This window comes from Phoxinus phoxinus, assembly GCF_949152265.1.
Source record: "Phoxinus phoxinus genome assembly, chromosome: 18".
NCBI lineage: Eukaryota > Metazoa > Chordata > Actinopteri > Cypriniformes > Leuciscidae > Phoxinus > Phoxinus phoxinus.
In genome coordinates, this window is record NC_136893.1 from 21744028 (window position 1) to 21770068 (window position 26041).

The 26041-nt window shown below is 36.9% G+C and overlaps 2 protein-coding genes across 3 annotated transcripts in view; one reads left to right on the forward strand and one right to left on the reverse strand.

Annotated features, from left to right (window-relative positions):
• The window catches only part of nkain4 (sodium/potassium transporting ATPase interacting 4), a 58678-nt gene extending 57348 nt beyond the window's left edge, over positions 1-1330 (reverse strand). The window contains exon 1 of one of the 2 annotated variants that reach the window (XR_013794819.1): positions 733-1330. Coding sequence is in view for 1 of the 2 variants with exons in the window: in XM_079587879.1 (XP_079444005.1) it covers positions 733-786 (54 nt within the window). In the remaining variant the exon portion in view is untranslated. The remainder of the gene's footprint in view (positions 1-732) is intronic. The other variant, XM_079587879.1, reaches the window with a different exon arrangement.
• Positions 1331-5766: 4436 nt separating this feature from the next.
• LOC306985582 (uncharacterized protein) overlaps positions 5767-26041 on the forward strand; it is a 52205-nt gene continuing 31930 nt past the window's right edge. The window contains exon 1 of the mRNA XM_079588001.1: positions 5767-6067. The gene's annotated coding sequence lies outside the window, so the exon portion shown is untranslated. The remainder of the gene's footprint in view (positions 6068-26041) is intronic.

Sequence of the window (26041 nt, forward strand, 5' to 3'; positions counted from 1 at the left end):
GGTATACGGTAATATGGCAACATTGATTTTAATAGTGGTGAAAATTCAACAGATGTAATTGAAAATCAGATTGATTGCTAGTTTGAAAACTAGATTTATAATAATCATAACATTACATTATAAAATTTTCAAAAATATATCAATATAATTGTATGGTTTACTATAACATGTAATATTATTTCATGTATATATATATATATTACGGTATACTATAGACATTACATGTTTTGCATCTGACAGCGTTGATGCATTGAATGACCAGCATGGAAACACACATTTTTCCAGAAAAAGGAAACCCTGTTTTAACAGATTTATCCAAAACAATTCATTGGTTCATGAACTTTTGCAGGTTTATCCCAGTACAGTACTCATACATTTGTATGACACATGAGAAAAGTTCAATTGGGATGACTGAAGCTGCATTAGTGCAAGAGCAGAAGCACTCAACTGGTCATAAAAGTGCCTTTTACTACTCTGGGCTATTTTATGAAGGCTCCAACTACTTCAACACATGCTCAAGCTTAACTCAGATCAAGGCAAGAGTTCAAGGCAAGCACACACAATGTTTAAATAATGTACTCAATGTGTCTCCAGTGCAACAGCAGCCTTACAACAACAACAAAGCAAACGGCAGGCGTGTGTTATAAACTAAACAGCTCGCATGGGCTGCATGGTGAACACATCATTATCGGTGTGAAATGCACAATTTTTTTTCTCAGAAAACAAACTTACCAACTGAAACGTGCAGAGAAATATCAGGGTGCACCGTCCGCTGCAGCAGCCCATTGTGTAGTTAAAGCGAGATAATGGGATCCTGAATATAGCTATGAGTCTATGAGCAGAAAGTCCTAAACAAACACAGAGAAGCGCGTCAGTCTCTGTCCGACACAAAGCGGCTCCGTTCCCATTGTTTCCTGCGGCGCCCGCTCAGTGAAACGCGCGTGGAGGTGTGAAAGCGCGTCGCGTCGCGAGAGGAGTGTGTGAGACTCGGTGTGAGTGAGTGAAGTGCGAAGAAAGAGGCAGAAGAACAAGAACAAGGGGTAGACGGGTTAAGAGGGGCGGGGGAGCAGGCAGAGGGGGGTGTATGTAAATCACAATGTCTTGTTCTCTCTCTCTCTCTCTCTCTCTCTCTCTCTCTCTCTCTCTCTCTCTCTCTCTCTCTCTCTCTCTCCCTCACTCAGACACACACACAGGCTGTGTGAATAAACCACAGCCTGTGAGTGTTGTAGTTTCGAAACCTAAAAATGTATAGGAAATCCTTAAACCAAACAAGAGCTGGTTGTCTGGTCTAATGGCCACTCGGTTGCCCAGCTGATATCCATGTCTGATCAGCTCAATGCCCAAACCCCCTCTGAAACCAACATACCAGTTTGATAGACAACCTAAGACCAGTAAACAAGCTAAACCATTAATAACCATATCTAGAGACCACGTCCTTGCTGAATAAAAGAAAAAGAAAGAAAGAAAGAAAGAAAGAAAGAAAGAAAGAAAGAAAGAAAGAAAGAAAGAAAGAAAGAAAGAAAGAATAATGAAAGGAAGCACAAACCAGCCACAGATGGTCTGCTGGTCTTAGCTGGTTTAACTCCTCATTTAGGGGTCACACCCTATAGCTACTCCTCATAGACAAAAGTAGGCCTATTTTTGCTCAATAATATTTTTTTATTTGAACATTTGGAATTTGCCCAAGAAGAAAAAAACTTATAAATCATACAGAATAAGTTTTTTTTATTTTTTTATGTAAAAATACAGAAGGTTTTCTGTGATGGGTTGGTTTAGGGGTTTAGAATATACAGTTTGTACAGTATAAAACCATTATGTCTATGTAAAGTCCCCATAAAACATGAAAACAACCGCGCGCATGCGTGTGTGCGTTGACGTCGCACAAAGTGCCACAAAAGCCACAAAGTGTCATATACCATTCCCATGAAGATAAAAAAAAAAAAAACTTTTCCAGATAAAAGTGAGGAAGAGCACCAGAGATTAACCAACTGGTCCTCGTTGAAACCAGCGAAGACCAGCAAACGTGTAGCCTATGTTTTTCAGCATTGATAACATAGCAATAATTGTTATGTTTTGCAATTCAGAAAATATAAAAATGTATGGCACAAAATTAACTCCACACAAAGCAATCCAACATTAGCCTAGTCATTTAGCACTGCGGTTTATACAAAATATTTTTATATTCGTATTCTGAGATAAAGATATATTTGATGTGATCATCTTTTATCGTTATTTATTTGTTTATTTTATTATTTGGCAGTGATGACGAACATACGTTTTTCTTGAAAATGTTCCATAATTATTTTTCTTTCTTCTTTTTTTTGTGTGTGACGCGAGTGGAGTTAAAAAAAAAAAAAAGCTTTGGCTGATACATATCTGTACTGTCACAAACTTTAGACAGAAAATGCATTGTGTACTCTGCAGTTGTATATCTGTTTAAAGTCAGCACTCTAGTATGTTCGCCTCTTTGAAGTCTATTACTAAACACAAGGCGCCATCTGCTGGTCGCCTATCAAAACTGCACCCTTTAATATATATATTCTTAAATTTAAGTTGTTGGTGTTATGTATCTATTAATTGTTCGTTCACATTAAAATATGCAACACAATTATCATCATTCCTCACTGTCTTTAACCCCCCCCCCATGAGCCAGACAGCAAATAAATGAGGAAGTGCAGTCAGTGTGAGTGTAAAGCAGGATTTATTATTTGCTGCTTTGACTGGTCTTGTAGATATGCACATACAATGGAAGACTATAGGGCAATGCATTGACAATTTTTTAGAGACATTACGTTTTTATCAAAACATAACTGCTCAGTCTGTTCAGAGAGACTTCATTTTGCTGCCTATCTGCCTAATACATCCCCCGTTTCCCCTGCCCTTCATATTCAGATCCATATTTATTGACATATCAAACAAAGTACTTTGCCAAACCACTGTAAATATCACACACGTGCATATATTGAAGGTATTAATGATGAAGTTAGTGTTATTAATATCACTTGTTCTGTGCTGTGGCTCGGTCTGTGCTTCTGATCCATTATAGAGAAGCCTTTAAAAGCGTCTCCTTCCTCTGTGAGCGCGAAGCAGAGTGATGAATCTTTTACAGGTTCAGCCTGTAGTGCCATGAACACTTCACTTCTCATTACATCACTGCAGCCTCTGCTTCCTCTCTTAAAAGCTTCCCTCCTCCCTGCCACACACACACACATGCACGCACACACACACACTCAAATGCTCAAAACACAAACTGCTATAAATAGTTGTGTGGTATTTTTGGATGAGAGAACAGCAGAAACTGTTCTTTGAAGAGTATTTAATTATTTAATTTACAAAGATTATTTGACAATATTAACAATTTTATGAGACATTTGTGCACTTTATATCATTTTTATTTTTTATTTATATCATTTTTTATTTGTTCACTTGTTTAGTTTGAAGAACATTGTTATTTTGTACATATTTAATTATAATGTACAAAGCTTATTTAATATTAACAATGACGAGACATTTGTGCACTTTATTTATTTGTTTGTTTGTTATTTATTTGTTTACTTTTGTTTTGCTTTGTATTGTTTAAAGAACATTATTGTTTGTCAATATTTACATTTAATGTACAAATATTATTTAATGATGTTAACAATGACGTGCCGAGACCGTTTTTGCTTTAGTTTGTTTTTGGTTTAGTTTGAAGAACAATGCTATTTTGTAAATATTTAATTTGAATGTACAAAGATTCTTTAATAATATTAACAATTTTAACAATTTGATAAGGGATTTGTGCACTTTATTTATTTATTTTTGTTTGAAGATCTTTATTTTTTATAAATATTTAATTTGAATGTACAGTATAAAGATTGTTTAATATCAACAATGACTTGAAAAAATAGACATTTGTGCACTTTTTTTTTTTTCGTTTCATCTATTTATTTGTTCATTTCCATTTTTGTTTTGTTTCGTCCAGATGTTCTGCTATGACTTGTTAGCTTTACTTTTAAACACCTCCACATTGCACAGCCTCTTGCTTGCTTCGCTGGTCGATGTGGGCAAAACCTGATCCACACAAACACCAGCTACTGAAAGAAGGTCAAACTGGGTTACACCTCAGAGTCTGATCTGATCTGAATCTGCATCATCACCTCTCTCCAGATAAGGTGTGCTGATGTGTGCTCCTCTAAAAGGAGGGCCGGGGTTTGTATTGTGCACTTTTCAAACAGCAAGACCTAATGCAGACTGACAGGCCAGTTAGCAGACGAGACCTGCGCTATAGCCAGACGTGAATAAAGCCCACAATGAGACTCCAACAAAGACAGAGGAGTATAAAACCAGCCCACACACACACACACACACACACACACGCAAGAGCACTCAGAGAAAGTGAGCTCCCATTGATTATTTTGGCGAAGAAGACCCACAGTCATAAAACAGCTGTGATACAGTAAGTGTTGCCTATACACAGTATATGGGCCAGCTTTAAACACAGCCATGTCTATTTTAGTGGATGTTGCCCATATGACAATTTTTTTTAATAATGTGTGCATAATTTTAAACAAAAACAGAAGAAATAGGCCTTACAGCACATTGCTCATTAGTCTTATCCAGTACTTACTTAACTAAATATTCTGTAATTAGTTTGAAACATTTATGTAAAGTGTGACAGCTATTATTTGATTAAAACTATTGAGTTCTGCAGTGCACATTACAAAAAAGGGGTAGACCGTCTAATGGAGGCAGGACAATACAAAAGGCCTACTTCCTATTAATCCCAGAGGTGCAATTTAGCGCAGGCAAACAGAGCTGAAGCAGACGCTGAGACACAGAAGTGAAGAACTAAAAAGCATTTGGTAAATTAAAAGAGTAATACATTTTATGAAACATGCAGTGTAATGTACACTGAGGTATTAATATGTAATATGCACTGCGATCTTGAACCCACACTTCAGAATCTCGCCGGAAGTAGGTCATCAAGTCAGGCTACTTTTTGCCTGGTACTTTTATGAGTAGCCTACTATGAATTCGGAGATATAGGCCACTTCTTTTGTCACATACCGTTTTTAGGGAAGTATTCAATTTTGGACACAGCCTAAACAATTTATGAGTGAGTCATTGAATGATTCGTTCAACCACTTTGTTCAAAACACAGAATTACTAAGGAACAAAATATGTTGTTATATATATACAACAGCTATTAGAAAAACATCATAGCCTACTGTAATTTTAGTTTGGAGGTTAAAGTTATTGTTCGGCCATGGAATAAATAAATAAAAGATAATTGCGACTTTTTATCACAGAATTCTGACTTTTTTGTCTTCATAATTGTGAGATAGTATAAAATTGGAATTGCTAAAAAAAAAAAAAAAAGGAGTCAGAATTGTGAGATAAAGTCGCAAACGCGAGACAGAATAAATTGTGAGATAGGATAAAGTGACAATTGACAATTGTGGCAAAAACAAGCTTCCATAGAAACCAACATACAAACCACTGCAAGAGAAATGCCATTTCTGTTACTTTCAACGCCAAACCTTAAAGCTCTTGAGAGCCACAGTATTAAGCCAATCCCCTCTCCCCTATATGTAAAAAGCAATATACATCTTAAATCTAAATGGTAGGCTACTTCAAATGTTAAGGAAACCTGTTCAAATGGAGGAGGTTTCGCTAAATCTCCCAGAACTGGGCCGGTTCACTTTCCATTGGGCGGCCCAACACGACGAACAGCGTGATTTCTCCATTGGGTGGCGCTGTTCGGGCTCGCGCAGATGGAGGGATGAGTCTCATCACATGGTCCATGCATATGCCCGGAGAAAGTGAGCGATCATCGCAGTCTCTGCGCTCTCTAAACTCAATCAGAGAGTAGGCGGCGGCGTACAGCAGATGAACTGAGAGCAGAAGAGCAGCCATGATAGTGAGCCTGAGCCTGCAGCTGTGTGCGCTGGAGGAGAGCTGAGGAGCAGAAGTCTCTTCTCTTCTCTTCTCCTCTCTTCTCTTCTCCTCTCTTCTCTTCTCGCTGAGGATGGCAGGGATGCTGCGCGCCGCATCGCTCTCTCTGGCTGTGTGAAAGAAACGCACGGTAAGCGCGCGCTTCATCTTTCCCTCGCTGACCCTGTCGAACTTTGAGGGGGGTTTGTCCGTCGTTTGGACGCGTTTTAAGTGTTTGGCTTGGTGGGTTGTTGAGCAGAAGTTTACGAGACTCTTATTGTGTTTGCCACTTTATATAACTAACGTTCTGCATAGCCTAGTTTGGTTCAGTCAGACTGTGGCAGCCTCGGTCAGTGTGTAACGCGATGAAGGCTGTGCTGAGGAGACTCGAGATCGTTGAATGGAATTTCTGAGCTCATATCGATGTTCTTATTGATTCTGTATTTTCTGGAGAGAGGGTGGTGGAAGGGAAGATACTGAGAGTAAATTAATACGGTAAAGATGGTTTAAAGTGTGTCCTCTTGAATTAATGTTCAGGGTGAAATTATGCTCTTCTTCTGCTAATAAAAACTATCAAAAAGTACCATGGTAAAATCTATTTTGTGTGGATATGATGCATGGTTCTATCGAGGTTTTTTGGTGGGACTAACATATGGACTACCATCATTAATTGGGTATGCCCCATTGGTTTTTTGGGTGTACCATTTGTTTTCTGTGAATGTGTACCATGGTTCTTCCATGTTTTCTGGACATTTTTTGGGATATTTCCATGGTTTTATGTATATTTACCATGGTAATGCCATGTAGCCTAATACCATCCCTTTCAAAAAAAGTACTGTGACTGTAGCATGGTACAGCGATGGTAATACTATGGTGCTTTGAAATATTTATATGAACTAATTATATTTAATATGGTACTCCATAGTAATTAGAATAGAAAACATGTCCAAAATACCATGGTAGTACCATAGTACTCAAAAACCCTGTTGGTACCATTCTGTTTTTTTGTTGGTATAATGTATTTTTGGACAAATATGATTCTGAATATGGTCATCTTCTAGTAGAATGGTATAGGCCTACAGTATCTATATTAATATCTGATGGCATTACTATACTTTCAAATGTTGTGGTTTGATGTAGTTAGTATTATAGTGTGTTTAGTTTATTTTTTTGCACCTGTGATGAAGCAGCTCGTAGTGTCTTCATTCTGAGAGAGGAATTAATGGTGTGTGATCCCGAAGTGTTCAGTTATTCCAGACCCAGCGGGACAGACTTTATTTAAGCAAGAAAGTGACTTAACACCAAGAGCTTATGCCCCCCCCCACCCCACCCCCCACACCACACCAGTGCACGCTGAGCGAGAAACTGCAAGAGTCTGTCCAATACAGTGAATATGGATGAATGAAATCCTCTTACACTGCAGCTCAAACTCACTGTGTGTGAGTGTGTGAGAGAGATATGCTCTCCACTGAGGGTTTACTGACTGATCAACTGTCTGTTGCACCTTATAATGGAAATTAAAGCAGCAAAATTTCGAGTCATCAGCAGAAAAAAAACATTTGTGTCTGATAAAGAAGTTGTATTGTTGTTATTGGTTGAAGAAAAAGTTTGTCTAAAGCGCTAGGACAGAAATCAACCGTTCACATTCACGTTTCGACAGTTCATGAAGTCTTTCAATTGAACATTTTGTTATCATGACATGGTGGGAGACAAACTCATGTCACTCAAAACAAAGATTTATTATAAAAATGTCAAACCTGATGGTTTTCAAGTTCACCAGCAATTTTGCTTTATTACTGTAAAGAAATAATAATTTATCATGCAATACTAATTAATATAATTAAATATTAATATATTTAACATGATTAAATATTATTATTATTAATAATAATAACATTTATTACTATTATTATTGACATTTCACAATACATTTTTATTTAAATAAAGCAAAATTGCAGGTGAACAGATTATTGATTAATATTAATTATTATTACTGATTATTTATTATTATTATTATTATTATTATATAAGGTCAGGATTTTAACCCAGGCTACCTTGCTCTCCGATGAAAACATGTAAAAAAAAAAAAAGCAATTAAGCTCACATGTAAAATAAACCGCAAACACTATCAAGACATTCAAAATGGCCCCTTAAGGCCCATCAGCAGCTTTCTTCTGTTGCTTGACTCTTTATATATTAAACATGCCACATCCATACAGACAGGCTACAGTGGCTGCTTTTTTAACCACATGACCAACCTCGTCTGTGTTGTGTGACGTGACAGACCGTCATGCTGTCGAGCGGGATGCAAAACCTGCTCTCTCTGGGTTAAACTAAAGGTGCACGAATGGGTCAGTTTGTACTCTATATATGCGTTCTGCGTAGGCGCTGTGGGTTTAATATGCACGCCATGCACTCTTGCCACTGCTGATGTCAAAGTAGATTCAGGATCAAGTAACACTCGTAAGCTTCTGTATCTTAAGACAGATATGAGCTGGAGAGAGAGAGAGAGAGAGAGAGAGAGAGAGAGAGAGAGAGAGAGAGAGAGAGAGAGAGAGATAGAGAGAGAGAGAGAGAGAGAGAGAGAGAGTCCCTATGGATTGGAGTGGAATATGTGTGACGGAGGGTTTAGGGCACCAGACGCACTGACTGTATGAAAATCCCTTAATAATTAACACTACGCATTGCAAGAGGAGAGGTACAAACGAATGGAAACCCGCTGTGTACGTGAGTTACGCAGGCCAGGGTGGTCAACATGTTATCTGGAACGGATGAACTCTACTGAGAAGTGTTGGGGGATCTCCCAAAATGAATGAAACATGAAGCTCTTCTTTAAGGTTCTTCAGTGTGTGTCCTTAAAGGGATAGTTTGCCAAAAAATAAAGTTCACCTCATCTGTTTGGTTATGAACATCCTTCAAAATCTCTTATTTTTGTGCCACAGAACAGGTTTTTGGGTGAACTAACCCTTATCCAAGACTTAACCCTTAACTGGACTACTCTTAGAAGAAAAGGTTCTATATAGAACCTTAAAAGGTTCTATAGGCGCTTCGTATTTGGAACCCCTAAAGGGTTCTACACTCTTAGAAAAAAAGGGTTCATTGGGGTTCTATATAGAACCATAGGGTTCTTTACTCAACTCCAAAGAACCTTTTATGCTAAAAAGGTTCTACAATGACAAGAAAGAACCCTTTCTTGGGTTCTGTATAGAACTTTTTAGGGGTTCCAAATACGAAGCGCCTATAGAACCTTTTAAGGTTCTATATAGAACCTTTTCTTCTAAGAGTGAACACTGTTGATCTGAAGCTTCCTTGTAGTGTAAAAATATTCAGAACCAAAAACCGTACTTTTGAAGAATATTTCTTTCTGAGTCTGAAACAAAACTGAGACAGTTTTCAAATGATCTTCTTTCATAGAGGGTTGACATTACACGAGGGGCAGTCAGTGTTATTTTAGTACCATTGAGATACTATTATAGTTTTTCTTTTAATATTTTGAATTACGTTAGCCTCAGCATAATTGCCTAAGTCATTAACATTGAGGCTAACGATTTTTACTCTTGTACTTTCCGTTTTCATTTTATATTTATATATTCTTTTGTCATTTTGTTGTGTTTTTGTCATTTTAATAGTTATTTTTTACAAATATGTCTGTAGTTTGTATTAATTATTAATTATTTCATTTTTTGGTTAAGCTATTTTAGTATATCATGTTAAATTAAATGAAAATATGAAATGTTGATTTTGAAAAAATAAAATAAAATGTTTTTATTTAAGCTAATGTTTATTTTATTTATTTAGTTTAGTTTATTTATTTTAAGTAACTTTTTAAGTAACTTTATTGATAACCCTGGGGTGAATAAATTATGTTCTGAAAATAATTCAGGAGACCATAACCATAACTTAAATAAATGTATGGTTGCAATTTATTTATTTATTTAATTAAACCTTTTAAGTTGCAAACATTTTGTTGAGCGCTGTTGACATAATAACATTGACCATTATATTAACTTAATATTGTGTGTAATTTGAACTCGAATTTCTGCGTTAATTGAGAATAAATTAAGTTGCAGTAACTTAATGAAATTGTCTTGATAACTTTAATGTTGAAATAAATGTTCAAATAAATGTTGAAATTAAGTGTTATTTTATGTGCTTTTCAGTGAAGGGAAAACCTGCTAGTGTTTATTGCTGTTATGTTTGACATATAAAAGCGTTTCTGTCTAAGGCGGCGGTTATGCTATTAATAATTTAGAACCATATTAAAGCCCTTTTATGCTGAAACAGTTCTTTGTGTTTGGGTTTATGCTCAACATTAAATCAAAATTGACCATATTTACCTTCTTCATGCTCGCTTCTGGTCTACTCATTATGCTATTTATTTTTATTAAAAGAAAAATCGCTTCTCTTCAGGAATGTAGCTGTGTTAAATTAAGACAATTTACTCGTTTTCATAAAACCTAAAAAGCAGCAGGTTTCTAATCCGCACCAAAAGAAGCCAAATAACCCTTGTTTGCTGCCATTTAGACTCCATTTTTCATAAGAGTCTATTGGTTTCTGGGTTTTTAGAGCACCAGTACACAGATGGTTTTCTTTCTGAAACTTTTAGAGAAACTTCTCCTGTGGTGTCAGGCTGCAAAACCCTTTCCGAACCGTTACTTTTAAGAGTGCCCCCGTGTTGTCATCCACACCTGAACAGGAGAATGACCCGCACGCGTTTGCCTCACAGACACCATCTTCTGTCTGCGAGGCGATGACCCGAGGAACAGCCCTCTCATTTCTCTCTTTCCACCGCGGATGACAGAAAGTGAGATTCATGTTGCTATTCCTCTCCTCCAGGCAGACAGGAACCCCCTCTCTCTCTCTCTATTTCTCATCACTGGCTATCATATGGTCAGGAAATAGGAGTGGGCTGCACCAAACTCAATAGGCATTTAAGCACTTAGGAGTATTTCGGGGCCTGTTGTGATACGCATTAGACTAACAGGCTTCATCCATAACACTACACAATATTGATTCATTTCCTCAGGGCGAAGGGCATAATAGCCTTTATCTATTTTCACCCCTTATCACCCTTGTTGCCTAATCACTTTGACTGTTCGCTGCCATTAAAGTGCTTAAAATGCCAACCCCATAATCTCCGAAGAGTTGCAAAAACCTGTCAATAAAGGGATAAAGCATTTGTGTCAATAGAATGGCGTGAATTTGACATTGGTGTGATGTAACCGCGACATGGATTTAGTTTAGTGACATTTCGTGGAAGAGGTCAACGCAGCCACAGGTTTAGCATTGATAGTACTGAAGAATGTGTGTTGTTGTGGTGCTCCGTAAATATGAATATTAAAGGGACATATCATGAAAAGTTTACCTTTTCCGTGTTTAAGTGCTATAATCGGGTCCCCGGTGGATCTACCAACCCAGAAAACGTGAAAAGTGACAACCCAGTAATCTTGATTTGGTAAGCCTTTCTCTGCAAGCATGTCAAAAAATAAGACGGTCAGATTTCGCTCCCCTTCTGACGTAGGAAGGGGATCTTATTATAATAGTACCGCCCCTTAATCTGCATGTTTCCACCCACGCCGCCATTTGGTGTTCAAGCGACAACAGTGTGACCAGTTCTACAGTGGCAAAAGTTTGAGCAAAGCATGCAAACTGTTCTGTCGTTGCTGCACAGACGAGCACAGAACAATATTTGACCAAAAAATTTCACAGTTGTCTTATAAAGACCTCAGAGAACTGTGTCAACTTGTGTAAAAGTTACACATGACGGTTCATGCAAGTCGATGAGATGAATCAGTGTAACTCCACAACAACTACATAAGTGTATCCAGTAACCATTCAGAAACGTCCGTCTAAAAGTTGCAACGTGTTTTGTTATTGTTTGTATCCGAAGCTCGTGTAAAGGATCGGCTGTCTTCTGAACAGAGGCGGAGCAGCAGCTAATTTGCATTTAAAGGGACACACACACACACAAAAAAAACAGCACATTTTTGCTCACACCCAAAAAGTGTCAATTTTAACATGCTATAAAAAATTATCTGTGGGGTATTTTGAGCTGTGATTTCACAGACACATTCTGGGGACACCATAGATGTAAATTACATCTTGTGAAAAGGGGCATAATATGTCACCTTTAGAAGAGGAAACGGTGGAGCGGTGTAGAGAGAGACAGGACGCGTACAGATGGTTTTCTCCAGTCCAAGCGAAGGAACTTTTGTATGTGGTCGCGGCTAATGCGTATTGACCTATTTTTTTCTGAGGATGTTCTGAGATCAGCCTTCCATGTCCTCTTTTGGCCCACGCTGAATCCTGGTTTGTAGACGGTGTAGCTCACTACAGTAGTGCACAACAGGAAAAGAGCAGCGTGTGTGTGAGCTGCAGAGCATCCGCCTAGAAAACACAGCCACAGATCTGAGAGAGAGGTAAAAACTGAAAGAGATGAAGAGATTTTGGTGGATGTGGAACATGGTTTACTAGGCCAAAAACTTGTTCTCAACTGATTTTGCTTCAGGGCTGAGAATTACACTGGATATCAAGTACAAAATGTTACTTGCAGATGAAAATGTTTGGCCAATATATTGCAAAAGCATGTTTTTGCGTTGCTGTGGTGACAACAAATCTCAGCACTCTAGGGGGCGCTAGGGGACACATTGACATTTAGGCTCCAGATTTACTAAACAAGGCGAATTAGCGTAAGAGCATAATCCCACAAAAGCGCCAATGGGAGTGGAAAGTTCTGCGCGTGATCTACTGATGGCACGCAAATAGAAGAACACAAGTTTTAGCCGGATCATTTCCATTATAGGGGGGGGGGGGGGGGGGGGTGTATTCATTTAAATACCCTCCTCCCATAAATTTTGCGTCTGAAAGGGAAACTCCTATAAATGCATATGCAATAAGGTCAGCTGCAAAAATAACCCAGTCCATGACTTTTCAGCGCTAACTTTGTAAATCTTTGCAGCGTCTTTAGTAAATCCTGACAGTAGTTTTTTAAATGCCGAAAGAGGATGTGCCCTCATAAAGTCATAATTACGACTTCAGATGCGTTCAAATCACCGGAATTTTAGCCACATTTCAATCAATCAATTTTTATTTATAAAGCGCTTTACAACAACCAAAGTTGATCAAAGCGCTGGACAGAGACAAAAGTACAGGCAAAAAAAAAAAAAAATGAGTGAAATACAAAACAATACAATAAAATACAAAACATCTATAAAATCATTATGCTAATCAGTTGTCCATCAGGTGTCAAAAGCCAATCTAAAGAGATGGTGCTTCAGCCTGGTCTTGAACAAGGGCAGGCCCATGATGGAGCGTAATTCCAGGGGCAGAGCCACATTTATAAAGCGTTAGATGAAAAAACACTCCATGAACGACGCATAAATAACGTTTTGCTGCTAACATTTTGAGAACATTATTAAAGACCAGATAACTGAGAATAAACATTTGTTGAGAATCTTGCCAGAACATTAGCCAAAAGTTCTGAGAAGCATTCCCTGTTAGTTGAGTATCTGCGTTATAAATTGTGGTCTGACATATTTAGTTATGCGATGACATTAAAGCTACACTGTGTAGGATTTTCTCCCATCTAGCGGTGAAATTGTATATGACTACCAACTGAATATTACTTTCTAGCCTCTCCCATTCCGAGGGCGTTTTAACTCCTGCGGTGGCCGTATTATTTAAAATCTGCCGGCAGTCGTGAGTAATCTCCTCCTCGCATTCGTCACGGTGACACTGAGTGTAAAAGCGCGAAAGTCAAAGCTTGAATTTCCAGGTATGTCCCTCTTTGGCTACTGTATTTTCAAGATGGAGGCGCAACATGGCTTCCGCCATTCGAGCGACTCACCCGTATGTATTATAAATGGCAGATTCTACGCTTACGAGAATACTTGATTAGTTGGTAGAAGTAATTATACATTAATGAGCACATATAATTTTAAAAGAATCAACTTACACAGTGTAACTTTAACATACAATGAGCGTTTGCATCCACATTGTGTAGAGAATGTTACTGGCCTTACATTGTGCTTCCTATATAACTTGGATGATCCCAACATATGTCAGTTTCTGAAGACCCAACAGTCTGCAGGGAAGGCAGACATTATGGCGACCCTTTTATTTAACCGCTGTATTACTATTACTGAGATGTTCCGCTCACCAATGTGTGCAAAAACAACAGGATGTATGAAAACAGACTATGAACAGACTGTTAAATGCAGTTGAATGGAACCATGGAGACCGAAATCAAGACATTGCATTGTTTATTTATAGTTTATTTACAGTCACATAATCTCTGTGCCGCCGCCCTGGCAAACGGCAACTGCATCCTTATCAAAACAACACCTACACGTTGTTGCGAGTCGCAACAGTCTGCAGTTTGCCAGGAGGTGAAAGAGTGAGACGGTGTAAGATAGGAAATCAGTTGTGGTTGTTCAAAGAAGCTGTGGTCTTACAAATGAAGAGCACGCAGGAACGCGCTCGCTCGCACACACACACACACACACACACACACACACACACACACACACACACACACACACACACACACACACACACACACACACACACACACACACACACACACACACACACACACACACTTGCTGTGCTGCTGTCCCCTTTTACCAGTGTGTGTCATGTGAAGCAACAGCAGACACCAGTGCAAGTCTATTTTTAGCAAGTGCCTGCAAGACGCAAGCACATATGTTGAAATGCTGCTCAGCTGTGTAGCGCTGTTAGCTTTGCATAGCTATCTTTTGCTCAAGATTTGGCAATAGGAATATGTGGTTTGAAATGTGCCTATTTTTACACACTTGCAGAATGTGCAGACTGGAGGGTCGTGTTAGTCGTTCTGCTAGTGGACACTTTTCATGAAGACTGTACAATTTGGTGTCCTGCTATTTTAAACTAAAGCATTAAATGCTATTTATATATATATATATGTATAACTATTAAATATGGTAGGGTAACTACAGTCTAACACTGTAGTACACATAAACTGTAGTTGTAAAATATAATATGTTAAATGTCTGTATTGCTTTACAATGGTGATTTTAGTCTGTCCCAATCTTTATATTTGTATAGCTTTAATTTATTTTGATTTCAATTATAATTTTAGTAATTTTACTTCAACTTATTTATTTTAGTCTGCTGGAAAGGCCACATTAAAATTTTTCATTTATATTTTTTAAGTTGAAGTTTTTCATCTATTTAAATTTGTCTTTGCTTTATTTCAATTACTTGAAACATTTTTTAATAGTTTTAGTAATAACAATAACAATATATATATATTGACTGTACATAAATATATATATGTACAGTCAAACCAAAAATTATTCAGACACCAAATATAATTGTTGATATTTATTTATGGATGCATGATACTATAGTTCATTTATGTAAGTGAGGATAGCTAAATAAAATGAACTGTGACATATTATTATAACCAAAAATTATTCTACCGGTAAAATGTATAATGATTACTGGAATGATCTGGTTTTAAGGCTTGTCAGTAAACGCCCTCTTTATGATTGGCTAACGTTGTTGCTTAGAAAAAAGTATCAACGGCCACTCATTATTGGACATGAGTAAGTGTCCATATAAAACCTTAATTTACAGGGCATTATGAAATCATTTATTTATGGTTTGTGATGTAGCTGCTGTCAGATCCAATAAAGCGGATTGATCTGTGAACTCTCCGTTACACTGTGCCTTTTTTACAAAACAATCTGCAGTCAAACGCTCAGAACAAACATATAATCCTCTGACGTGATCCAGGACGCCATAAACCATCCTGTTGTTTCCGACACTGTGATCCTTCTGAAGTCTGTACAGAGACGGCTTAAAAAGCGGTTTAAACTGGACGAGACAAAGCAAACGAAGATGCTTGACCACTAATGACACTGATTCTCAACCTCAGGAGGTCAAGCTAAATATTTTACCGAGCTGTTTTATTTTCTATTCATTACTAAAATTTGAATTGTTTATGTACCAAAAATGTTTAATATTTAGCTCTGGCACACATTTCATGTGCGTTTCCTACCGTTATAAAACATTTGTAAACATTTGTAAACATATAAAACCCAAGGAGTGACATCTCTCTACATCATGGCGGGAAGTAAAAATGTACAAATATTGCAGTGTTGAGTGCATTCATCAAGCTCCAAAATTCAACCCTGTAATCAAGTTATTAAAATATGGTCAATTAAATATTTGTCTTGATTTAATTGGGAAATATATGTTTATTAATAACTAATCCAGCGTTTGGTCCCATATTAGCTAGCCCCCTCTGAGTGACATGATAATCGGCTAAATCGTCAACCCTGTTACGTACTAATCCTGCCATAGGGTCCGTTTCATTTTAATGCTGAGATTCAAGTTGTATTCCAAGTCCCAAATGAAATAGAAAATCAAACAGCTCATAAAATATTTAGCTTGACCTCCTGAAGTTGACAGTGTCATTTCACAGTGGTCAAGCTCCTTTTCAAGCTCCTACTCCTGAAGTATCCTCTTTATTTGTCAGTTTTGAGTCATGTTTTACACCCTGTTCGTAGAATGAGCCTAATATAGCTGCAAGGTATGAGACTCTCAAAGAAGCTCTTTCATTGCCCAGTATAGCAGGTGAGGCTCAGAGACTAAAGTCACTGGTGGATGAGAGGGCTCTATTTCTGGAGTTTTCTTTGTTGAATTAATTTTGTTTATTTATGCATGCACCTCCACATGAAAGCATCCCGCGGTCCCTAGTGGAACTGATGAGTTGTGGAATGAGAGGCGTTTCAGCTCTTTCTTTCTCGCTCGCTCGCTCTCTCTCTCTCTCTCTCTCTCTCTCTCTCTCTCTCTCTCTCTGTCTGATTCACTTCTCTCACTTCTTCTGTTCTTTAGACTGTTTCTTCCTTCTGTCTTCCTTTGCCGATGAATGGAAAGGTCACTAAAGCGTTCATTCCCAGTGTGGTTGTGTTTTATTGAACGTGATGAATAGATTTGTGTCGTATCGATTCCTCTGATCAATAGGTAGAGTGTTCTGAGAACTACAGAGGACTCTAATGATTGTTAGTAACCCAATTAGCTGCAAAACCCAGATTATGAATTATTCATGCCGTTATGCTTGCCTGCCATATCAAAAATAAACTAGACACATTATTATCAACCTGATTAGTGGTGACCAAGGTCAATGAATGTCAGTTTTCATTATTAGTTTCATGACTTAGAATGTGGCTCGAACTTCATCATTTTTTGAGCTATACAGCAAATTCTGTCTGTCCAATTAGTGAGTTTACACAAAGTCCCTTTAAAGGGATAGTTCACCCGAAAAGGAAAATTCTGTCATTAATTACTCACCCTCATGTCACCCCAAATCCGTAAAACTTTCGTTCATCTTCAGAACACAAATGAAGATATTTTTGATGAAATATGAGAGCTCTCCCTCCATTATTCATATCCCTCCATTGACAGGCTACGCAACTACCACTTTCAAGCCACAGAAAGGTATTGAAGACATCATTAAAGTAATCCATTAAAGCAACGTGAGTGCTTTGTTTACGCAAAAATAAATAAATAATGTATTTAACTTTATTTACAAAATATGAATTCACGAGAGCACCACGTCACATGCGTGGCATGTTGATGCGAGAGTAGATGTTGTTGCGTGAACGTGCGTTTGAGATTAATATTTTGTAAATAAAGTGGTGAATTATGTTTTTTTGCACACACAAAAAGCACGTGTGTCGCTTCATAAAATTGAAGTTGAACCACTGGAGTCACATGGATTACTTATGATGTCTTTACTAACTTTTTGGGGCTTGAAAGTGGTAGTTGCGTAGACTGTCAACGGAGGGACAGAAATCTCTCAGATTTCATCACAAAGATCTTCACTTGTGTTCTGAAGATGAACGAAAGTCTTACAGGTTTGGAACGACAGGGTGAGTAATGACTGAATTTTCATTTTTGGGTGAACTATCCCTTTAAGGCAAGTCATTTCAGTTGGTGGCCATCTTTGAAACGCCTCTGGTGCAGTCATGCAAGTCCAGCTCCTATCTCTTAAAATAGGGAAACATCAAATTCTCCAAAACTGTTCACCACACTCACGAGTAAATTTCATTTTTGAAATCACCTTTGAAACTATGAAACTCATAAATTTCAGTTCTAAATGCTCAAATCATGACAAAAAAAAGAAAAGAAATTCAGGCTGGAACGGCCAATGCGCATGTGCAGTCCTAAGCGTACGTTTTTCTATAGCAAGCGGAGCTTTTAACGGCACCTGCCGTGACACAATGATTTTACCAATTGGCGATTGGCTCTTTTATTTAGAAGGCGGGACTTATTCCGCCATATTGTGCGTTGCCCTTTCTCCCATTCATAGTACCGTATATCTAAAGTCTTTGCTTTACATCACTTGTGAGGGGAATTTCATGGAAAATCAATGACACTTTAATTGAAATAGTCCTGACTTTTAATCTGTAATGTACCTCATTAACTTTGTTAAGTAGACGTGTTGGCAGTTTGCACTGAACAAATAGCAATGGCTTCATTTACATATGTAAATTCCATTGCATTTAGCAGCTACTTTTGCTGAATTGCGGATTATTAGTGAATAGGACGAAATGGCTCATGTAACTGTTTAGTGCATTTGCCCCAGAGTGAGAAGAAAGGTTAAGGAAAGATAGATGGACAGATGAGCGGTTGGTCAAATTCAGCAGGGACTACATTTTTCATAACTCTGTCAGGCGTAAACCTGCCATGGCTTTCAAGCAGCATAAAATCAATGAGTGCACCATTAACCTGCAATTGCACCGGTTCACTCCACCGCTGCCCCCCATAGTTCATGACCGCATGTGAACACCTCACACAGCTGTGAAAAAGACAGATGGAGAGCGGTTTATGTACAGTAACAAACAAAACCAGAGAAACAGAGATACAGCTCCAGAAATGTTGTATTCTACATACTTGTTAGATCCAAACTGCAATGAGATCGAATAAAACATTCCTCCGGGTTTAGTGATCAGCAAGTCTAAAATGTACATAAACACGCATGTTGAGAAGAGGGAAAGTTGTTGAACAAAAGAGTACATTTGTGAGTCAGCTCAAACTTTAGCATCCATATTTTCACATGCAATAGAAAGCCACTCTATGTGCATCTCACAATAGTTCCTATACAGCGGTTTATAGATTATCATGACAGAATATGCTAATTGAAGATAGTTATCTCCACATCAGCAACATACATTCATCAACTAACCATTCAGAGACTGTGTGGAATGTAAAGTGAAATGTGAAATTATTGAAAATTGTCAATTCACAGCATTACATTTGCTTAAATTGCATCACGTTAACGCGTGGTTTGCAGCGTTGAGCATTGTAACCAATCAGACACGTTTCTGTTGAGCTTATGAATGCAATGTCCAATCAGAGGCGTTTTGGTTCGTCACAGCGGAGATCACCGAATATGTATGTGCGCGCACTCACTGACTGATTTCTCATCTTCATTCGCGAATTCTCTCATCATCATCATCATCATCATAATTTCATAAACAAGAAAGTACAGACAAGATGTAAGTGAGAGATTAATTTTGCCAAGACAGCTTCAGTGAAAGTGCATAACTCACACATTAGACTGAAGTCATGGACCGCTTCAGCGTTCTTTGCTCGCTTTCTTTATGTAATTTATTCACAGTTTGAATAACCGTCTTGTTTTTCATGCTGCTGAGATAGCCAACATGAAGTTATGATTTTTCTAATCTGTTAAAAGCAATAAACAAATTCATAAACGGTTCTTACCTTGTAGTCTGTAACCAAAATAAAAAATTAAAAAAGAGCAACTTTGCAGCTAAAAATGATTTTGTATCGAACTTTGAATATTCCTTTAAAGGAACACTCCACTTTTTTTGGAAGTAGGCTCATTTTCCAACTCCTCTAGAGTTAAAAAGTGTAGTTTTACTTTTTTTGAATCCATTCAGCCGATCTTGGGTCTGGCGGTAGCACTTTTAGTATAGCTTAGCATAGATCGATATTTTCAATATTTTTCCTATTTAAAACTTGACTCTTCTGTAGTAAATTTTTCCGACAGTTTTGCCAATATGACTAGGAACTTTACTCTCATTCCTCATTGATATACGCAGTTCCTGAAAATAGTCCCCAGCTCTGTAACTTCCAACATGACCGGCACTAAGTTTGTAATATCGTTGCGCTGCGGGTACGGCAGCAGTTCCTTGATTATTACACAGGAATGACAGTATAGTTCCTAGTCATATTGGCCTAGAAAATCTCAACTTTTCATTTTCTGTCGGTCTTAGTACACGATGTAACTACAGAAGAGTCAAGTTTTAAATATGAAAAATATCGAAACTCTTTGGTCATTTTTTTGAGAGAGATGCTAACGGTCTAATCAGATTCAATGATCTATGCTAAGCTATGCTAAAAGTGCTACCGCCAGACCCGGAGATCGGCTGAATGGATTCGAAAACGGTAAAACTGTTTAACTCTAGGGGAGTTGGAAAATGAGCCTATTTCCAAAAAAAGTGAAGTGTTCCTTTAAATCAGATGAGAAGTCTTTATAAAGTAATGCATTTACAATTGAAGTCTATGGGGCAAGTACAGTATAGGTTTAGGGTTTTTTTTAAACCAGAAATGTGAACCCGTAGCTTATATATGAATTGTTAAATTAATACATGTGTTTTTTGATCCGTAAAGTTGTCTAAATCATCCTTTCACTCAAAGAAACTTCTAGACATATGCATAAACACGAGGTTGAAAATCATGCTTCTTCTAGAACAAGGCTTATTCTAAAAAAAATCTAAATCTCTTTGAGGGTTTGAGGTTTGATGGGTTTTTAATGGGGGATTATTAAAGACGCTCCCTTTGTCTTTTTGCTGCATACTGTACACTTCAAGCGTCTCACACGGCTGTTATATATTATTCATGTGAGAATTATGTAACGGTGCTTTCGTTGTGAAATGTCATGAAGATTGAGGGGAGTTTGTTCACAGATCTGATCGTGGATGGAAAAGACAGTTGCACTTTATCCTGCCATTGACAATCAACCGTCACTCTGCTTTGTTCTCCCGCTGGAAGAAGCGCCGTGGAGCGGTGAAAGGCCCTCGGTGTGTTTTGTGTGTTTGATCACGATGTGTCCCGGTTGCAGTGGTGTGTGTGGGCGTGGGTTCGTGCGCTGATGTGGAGGTTGCCTGCACCTTTGCAGAAGAAGGTGGAAAGTGGGTGAGTCATCCAAAATTAAACCACAGAAGCAAGAGTGGATTTGTGCGCTGTGGGGCTGTGTCTGCACACACACACACACGCACACACACACGCACACACATGCCCGATGATGCAGGTTAATTAATGATTAACCTGCCATTTGATGGAATAATTAAATGCCGTTTGTCTAAATGAAGAATTTTTTTTCATTCACTACTCAAAATCACAAAACAGGTCAGACGCCTGTCCGAATAACCCCAGATTAGTCAAACAAATGCTGTGAAATGGAAATTTATTAGTTTTTTTTATGTTCAAATATCAGCAAACTGATTCAGAAACTTTTTTAAATGCTGTTTTAAACTGATTTCTTAAGATACTTAAAATTCTCAATTATTATTCTTAATATTTAAATGTATATTTTTTATAAAATTCAAATATATTTATAATGTTTATTTTTATAAAAATATATTTATAAAAAAATGTTTTGTTTATATATGCATATTTATTAAATGCTATATTATATGAATATATATGCAAATATTAAAATTTATTATTTATAAAAATTAGAAAAATATTAAAATATGAAATATGAATATATTGTTTATATATATATACATACAGTATGTATATTAAAACGTAAAACTTGTATATGTATATAAAATTACTAATAAATATATATAATATATATATATATATTTAAATACACAGTATATGTATATTACAACTTACAAAAATAATTGTAACATTGTAAGTTTTAATATAGCCTATATATTTGTAATTTGTAACAATATATATATATATATTAGGGGTGGAGCCGAACCCGAATACGGTATTCGGAAAGGCACAAATAACGTGTTTTTTACAAATACTTATTTCGAACAAATACTTTAAAAAATATTTGTATTCGGGAACAAGAAAAACTTTATATCAAAAAGCTGCGTTTCCTCATGAGACCGCAGTGCACGCCCGGATGAGTGAGTGAGTGACGGACACAGGCTGCTCCACACAGCAACAGAGCGCTCGGCTGAGCGAAAAAACAATAGCATCAGAGAATGTCTAATAAGACGGGCTCTGATAGCATCCAGCTGCATCACTATTTTTGTTGAATAGATGTTTGTACCTTAACTGGGTTCCTGAGGCAGTTTATAACTTTCGAGAAGCGGAGTTTGATCGGGAGATTATTCCATTACGCTGCATTATTGACGTCTGTGCAGTCGGGTGCTCTCATGTTCGCTCTGTTTACGTAACGTCAGCTGTTTAGCGCGGTAAACGTTAACGTTCGGTTAAAAAGTTTAAAAATGCTTGTGTAGTTGTGTCGAATCGTATGCACGTGTGGGAGTTATATGGTACGTTTAAGTATGTCTTTTGCAGACAGCAAGATGTAGGCTTCATAATGTTCACAATGGTATTTTATTAGTTGTTGGTTTAACCACGGATGAGGTAATGGCTGTTATGTTATTTTCTTTTCAATGACATTCCTTGTTTCATTGCTGGATTTATGGAAAAAACATCAACCAATAGGCTATTGCATATCCATAATTATTATTATGGATATAAAGAATACTTACACATAACGTAAATTAGAAGTGTAACGAAAAATTTTTTTTTTACGATTACGATTTTTACGCCTATTTTGAATTTTACTCGAATACAAATACAAATACTTTCCCCCCTCAACAAATACAAATACAGATACAAATAGTGGCTGCTTTGCACACCCCTAATATATATATATATACACAGTGACAAAAAATTATTGTATATGTATATACAAAATTATAAAAACAAATTGTATATATATATATATATATAAATTAAATATATTATATTAATTATTTTTGTATGTTTTAATATACATATATTGTATATATATGTATATATGTATATAATATTTATTTATATATACGTATAGAATTAGTATAGTATATACGTATAGTACAGAATAAATGTTTTTGTTTATATATGCATATTTATTATGCTATATTATATGAATATATACACACAAATATTTACATGTAGTTTTTATAAAAAAAGAAAAAAAAAGTTTATTTGTGTGTGTTTATATATTATATATATATATATATATATTTAGCATCCATTATTGACAAAAACATAAAGATTCATTATTTATAATAAAGTGTAGTATATTAAGAGGGTTTTTTAAACCACTCTTTGTAAAGCGAATGAATGTTTTGCCATCATCAGATTGTTGTTCCTCAGAGGTCATCTTATCATCTGTCATATCTCAAAGCTGAGGGTAGAGGAAACTGCGGTCAGCCTCTGAGGGGACCCTGTCAAAGTCCCGGACCAGACCAGAAGACTGGTGTGTGTGTGTGTGTGTGTGTGTGTGTGTGTGTGTGTCGGTCTCGCCGCTGGGCTCTCTGATGCTGGAGTGCACAGACCGTGTGCTGGTCAAGACAAAAAAAAAACTAAAAATGAGTAAAAGAGTGTTTGTAGCAAGGGATTGGTTATTGCCGACTGCATGTATGACTGTTTTAGCGCTCAAATTGCTTTCCGACGTCTGAGCTGTCCTCAGGGAAATATGGGACGCAGAATCAGCGTGTGAAGAACGGACACTGAGCCGGCTGATGGATTGGCTTGTGAGATGTGTCTCTTTGTCTCTTTTTTGAAAGGGGGATGCAGTTTGTGTGTGTGTGTGTGTGTGTGTGTGTGTGTGTGTGTGTGTGTGGTTTATAAAGCAATATGAGTTTCTGAAACCCCAGAGGTGTTGTCAGGCTGTGAAAAATGTTGTTAAGTCTCAAGCACACCAGTGAGACCAGCAGATTTTTGATGAGCATCTAACATGTCTCTCAGGTTAAAGGATTAGTTCACCTACAACTTATTAAAGATCTGTCGTCATTTACTGTTCTTTTCCAAACCCGTAAGACTTTCACTCATCTCATCATTAGAGATCGGATGTAGATCAGGTGAGGATGGGGAAGCACATGGTTTAAGATCTGGGTTGCGTGACTAACCTCAAGAAGGACCAATAGTGATCACGACAGTTTTTATCACCCCCATTCCCTGGAGAAATGCAACCCATCATGGGGTTTTCTAGGACATCTGTCTCTTAAGTCTCTCTGGATACAAGGGCTTTTCTCTTTGGAAAAGCATTTGCTAGATACTAGAACAAAGTAATAATTTGATCCATTAAGGATGCATTAAATTAATTTCAAGACTAGACATTTATAACGTTACAAAAATTTCTGTTTCAAATAAATGCTGTTATAAATCTGTTAATCAAAGAATCCTGAAAAAAAATAAGACATTGTTTCCACAAAAATATGCAGCAACTTTTCAACATTGATTGTACAGGTGAAACTCGAAAAATTAGAATATCGTGCAAAAGTTCATTTATTTCAGTAATTCAACTTAAAAGGTGAAACTAATAGACTCATTACATGCAAAGTGAAATATTCAAGCCTTTATTGGTTATAATTTTGATGATTATGGCTTACTTATGAAAACCCTAAATTCAAAATTATAATATTGTGAAATGTTTTTCATAAGCTGTAAGCCGTAATCATAAAATGATAACAAAAGGCTTGAAATATCTCACTTTGCATGTGAGTAATATATTAGTTACACCTTTTAAGTTCAATTGCTGAAATAAAACTTTTACACGATTTTCTAATATTTCGAGTTTCACCTGTAATCAGAAATGTGTATTGAGCAGCAGATCAGCATATTATAATGATTTCTGAAGGATCGTGTGACACTTATTGAAAAAAAAGTTGCTGCCTTACATTTTTTTTAGCACAATCAAATTGAATATTTAAGTAATTTCAACTTAAATAACATTAAACTGACTTAAAAATTAGTTTAATCTTGTATAACTTGTAAAAAAAAGTTATTGTTACTAACTTATTATAATTACTAACTTATTTAGATCAAATGTTGTTTGATCAAATGTTTAAAGCAATGTAAAACCATACGTTCTCATAACTTATTGATCATATCATTTTTTACAGTGCCGAAGACTCGAGTCACGATGCTGAAAATTCAGCCTTGATCACAGGAATAAATTACACTTTAAAATATACTACAATCGAAAACAGTTATTTAAACTTGTAATAATATTTCACACACTGCAAAAAAATATTTTCATGATTTATCTAAACTTTTTATCTTTTGTCAAATCAACTTCGATAACTAATGTGTGAAGATAACATATTTTGAGTTTCTGTTTATTAAACCATTATTCTTCATTGCATTAACTCAAATTTTTTATTAAAACGAACTCAAAATTTTAAGGCAACAAGGTAACTTGCTTTTTTAAGTTAAACCAACACATTTTTGTACAGTGCAATATTACTCTGTTTTTACTGTATTTTTGATCAAATAAATGCAGGCTTGATTATAAGAGGCTTCTTTAAAAAACATGAAAAGCCTCTCACTGCCCCCAGAATGCTAGTTTTAAAATGTGCTTGCCTCGTTTATTGGCTGTTAAGCGTCTCAAAGAAAACTAGTTCGCCCTCGAATATTGTGCAAAAATTAGATGGCATGAACCTTGCAAACGTTGCCAAATTCAAGCGCTAAATGTATCAGCCTCTGCCACCTTGTAAACAGAACTTTATTTCCCGGTGGACTGATAAAAACCTGTGCGCTAAAAAATGGCACCCAGCCAGTCAGTTAGATCAGAACTGGCTCTTTCATCCACTGATGTGTGCGATCTGAAGTCTGCCACTGAACTAGGTCAGATATGGCATCATGCGTCTGATGTGACCGAATGCACTCCTTCTTTTCCACATCTTACACTGCTTTTGTGATATCAAAACCTTTGCACTATTTGGTACAGGTGCTTAAAACACTGCGTTCTGGATTAATGTGCGTCTGATAATCCCAATCCCGTAACTCCCCAAACCGGAAGCAAGAGATCAGAGCACGATGGATGATGTAGTCCAAAGCTTCTGAGAGCGGGGTTTCTCTTGTCTCT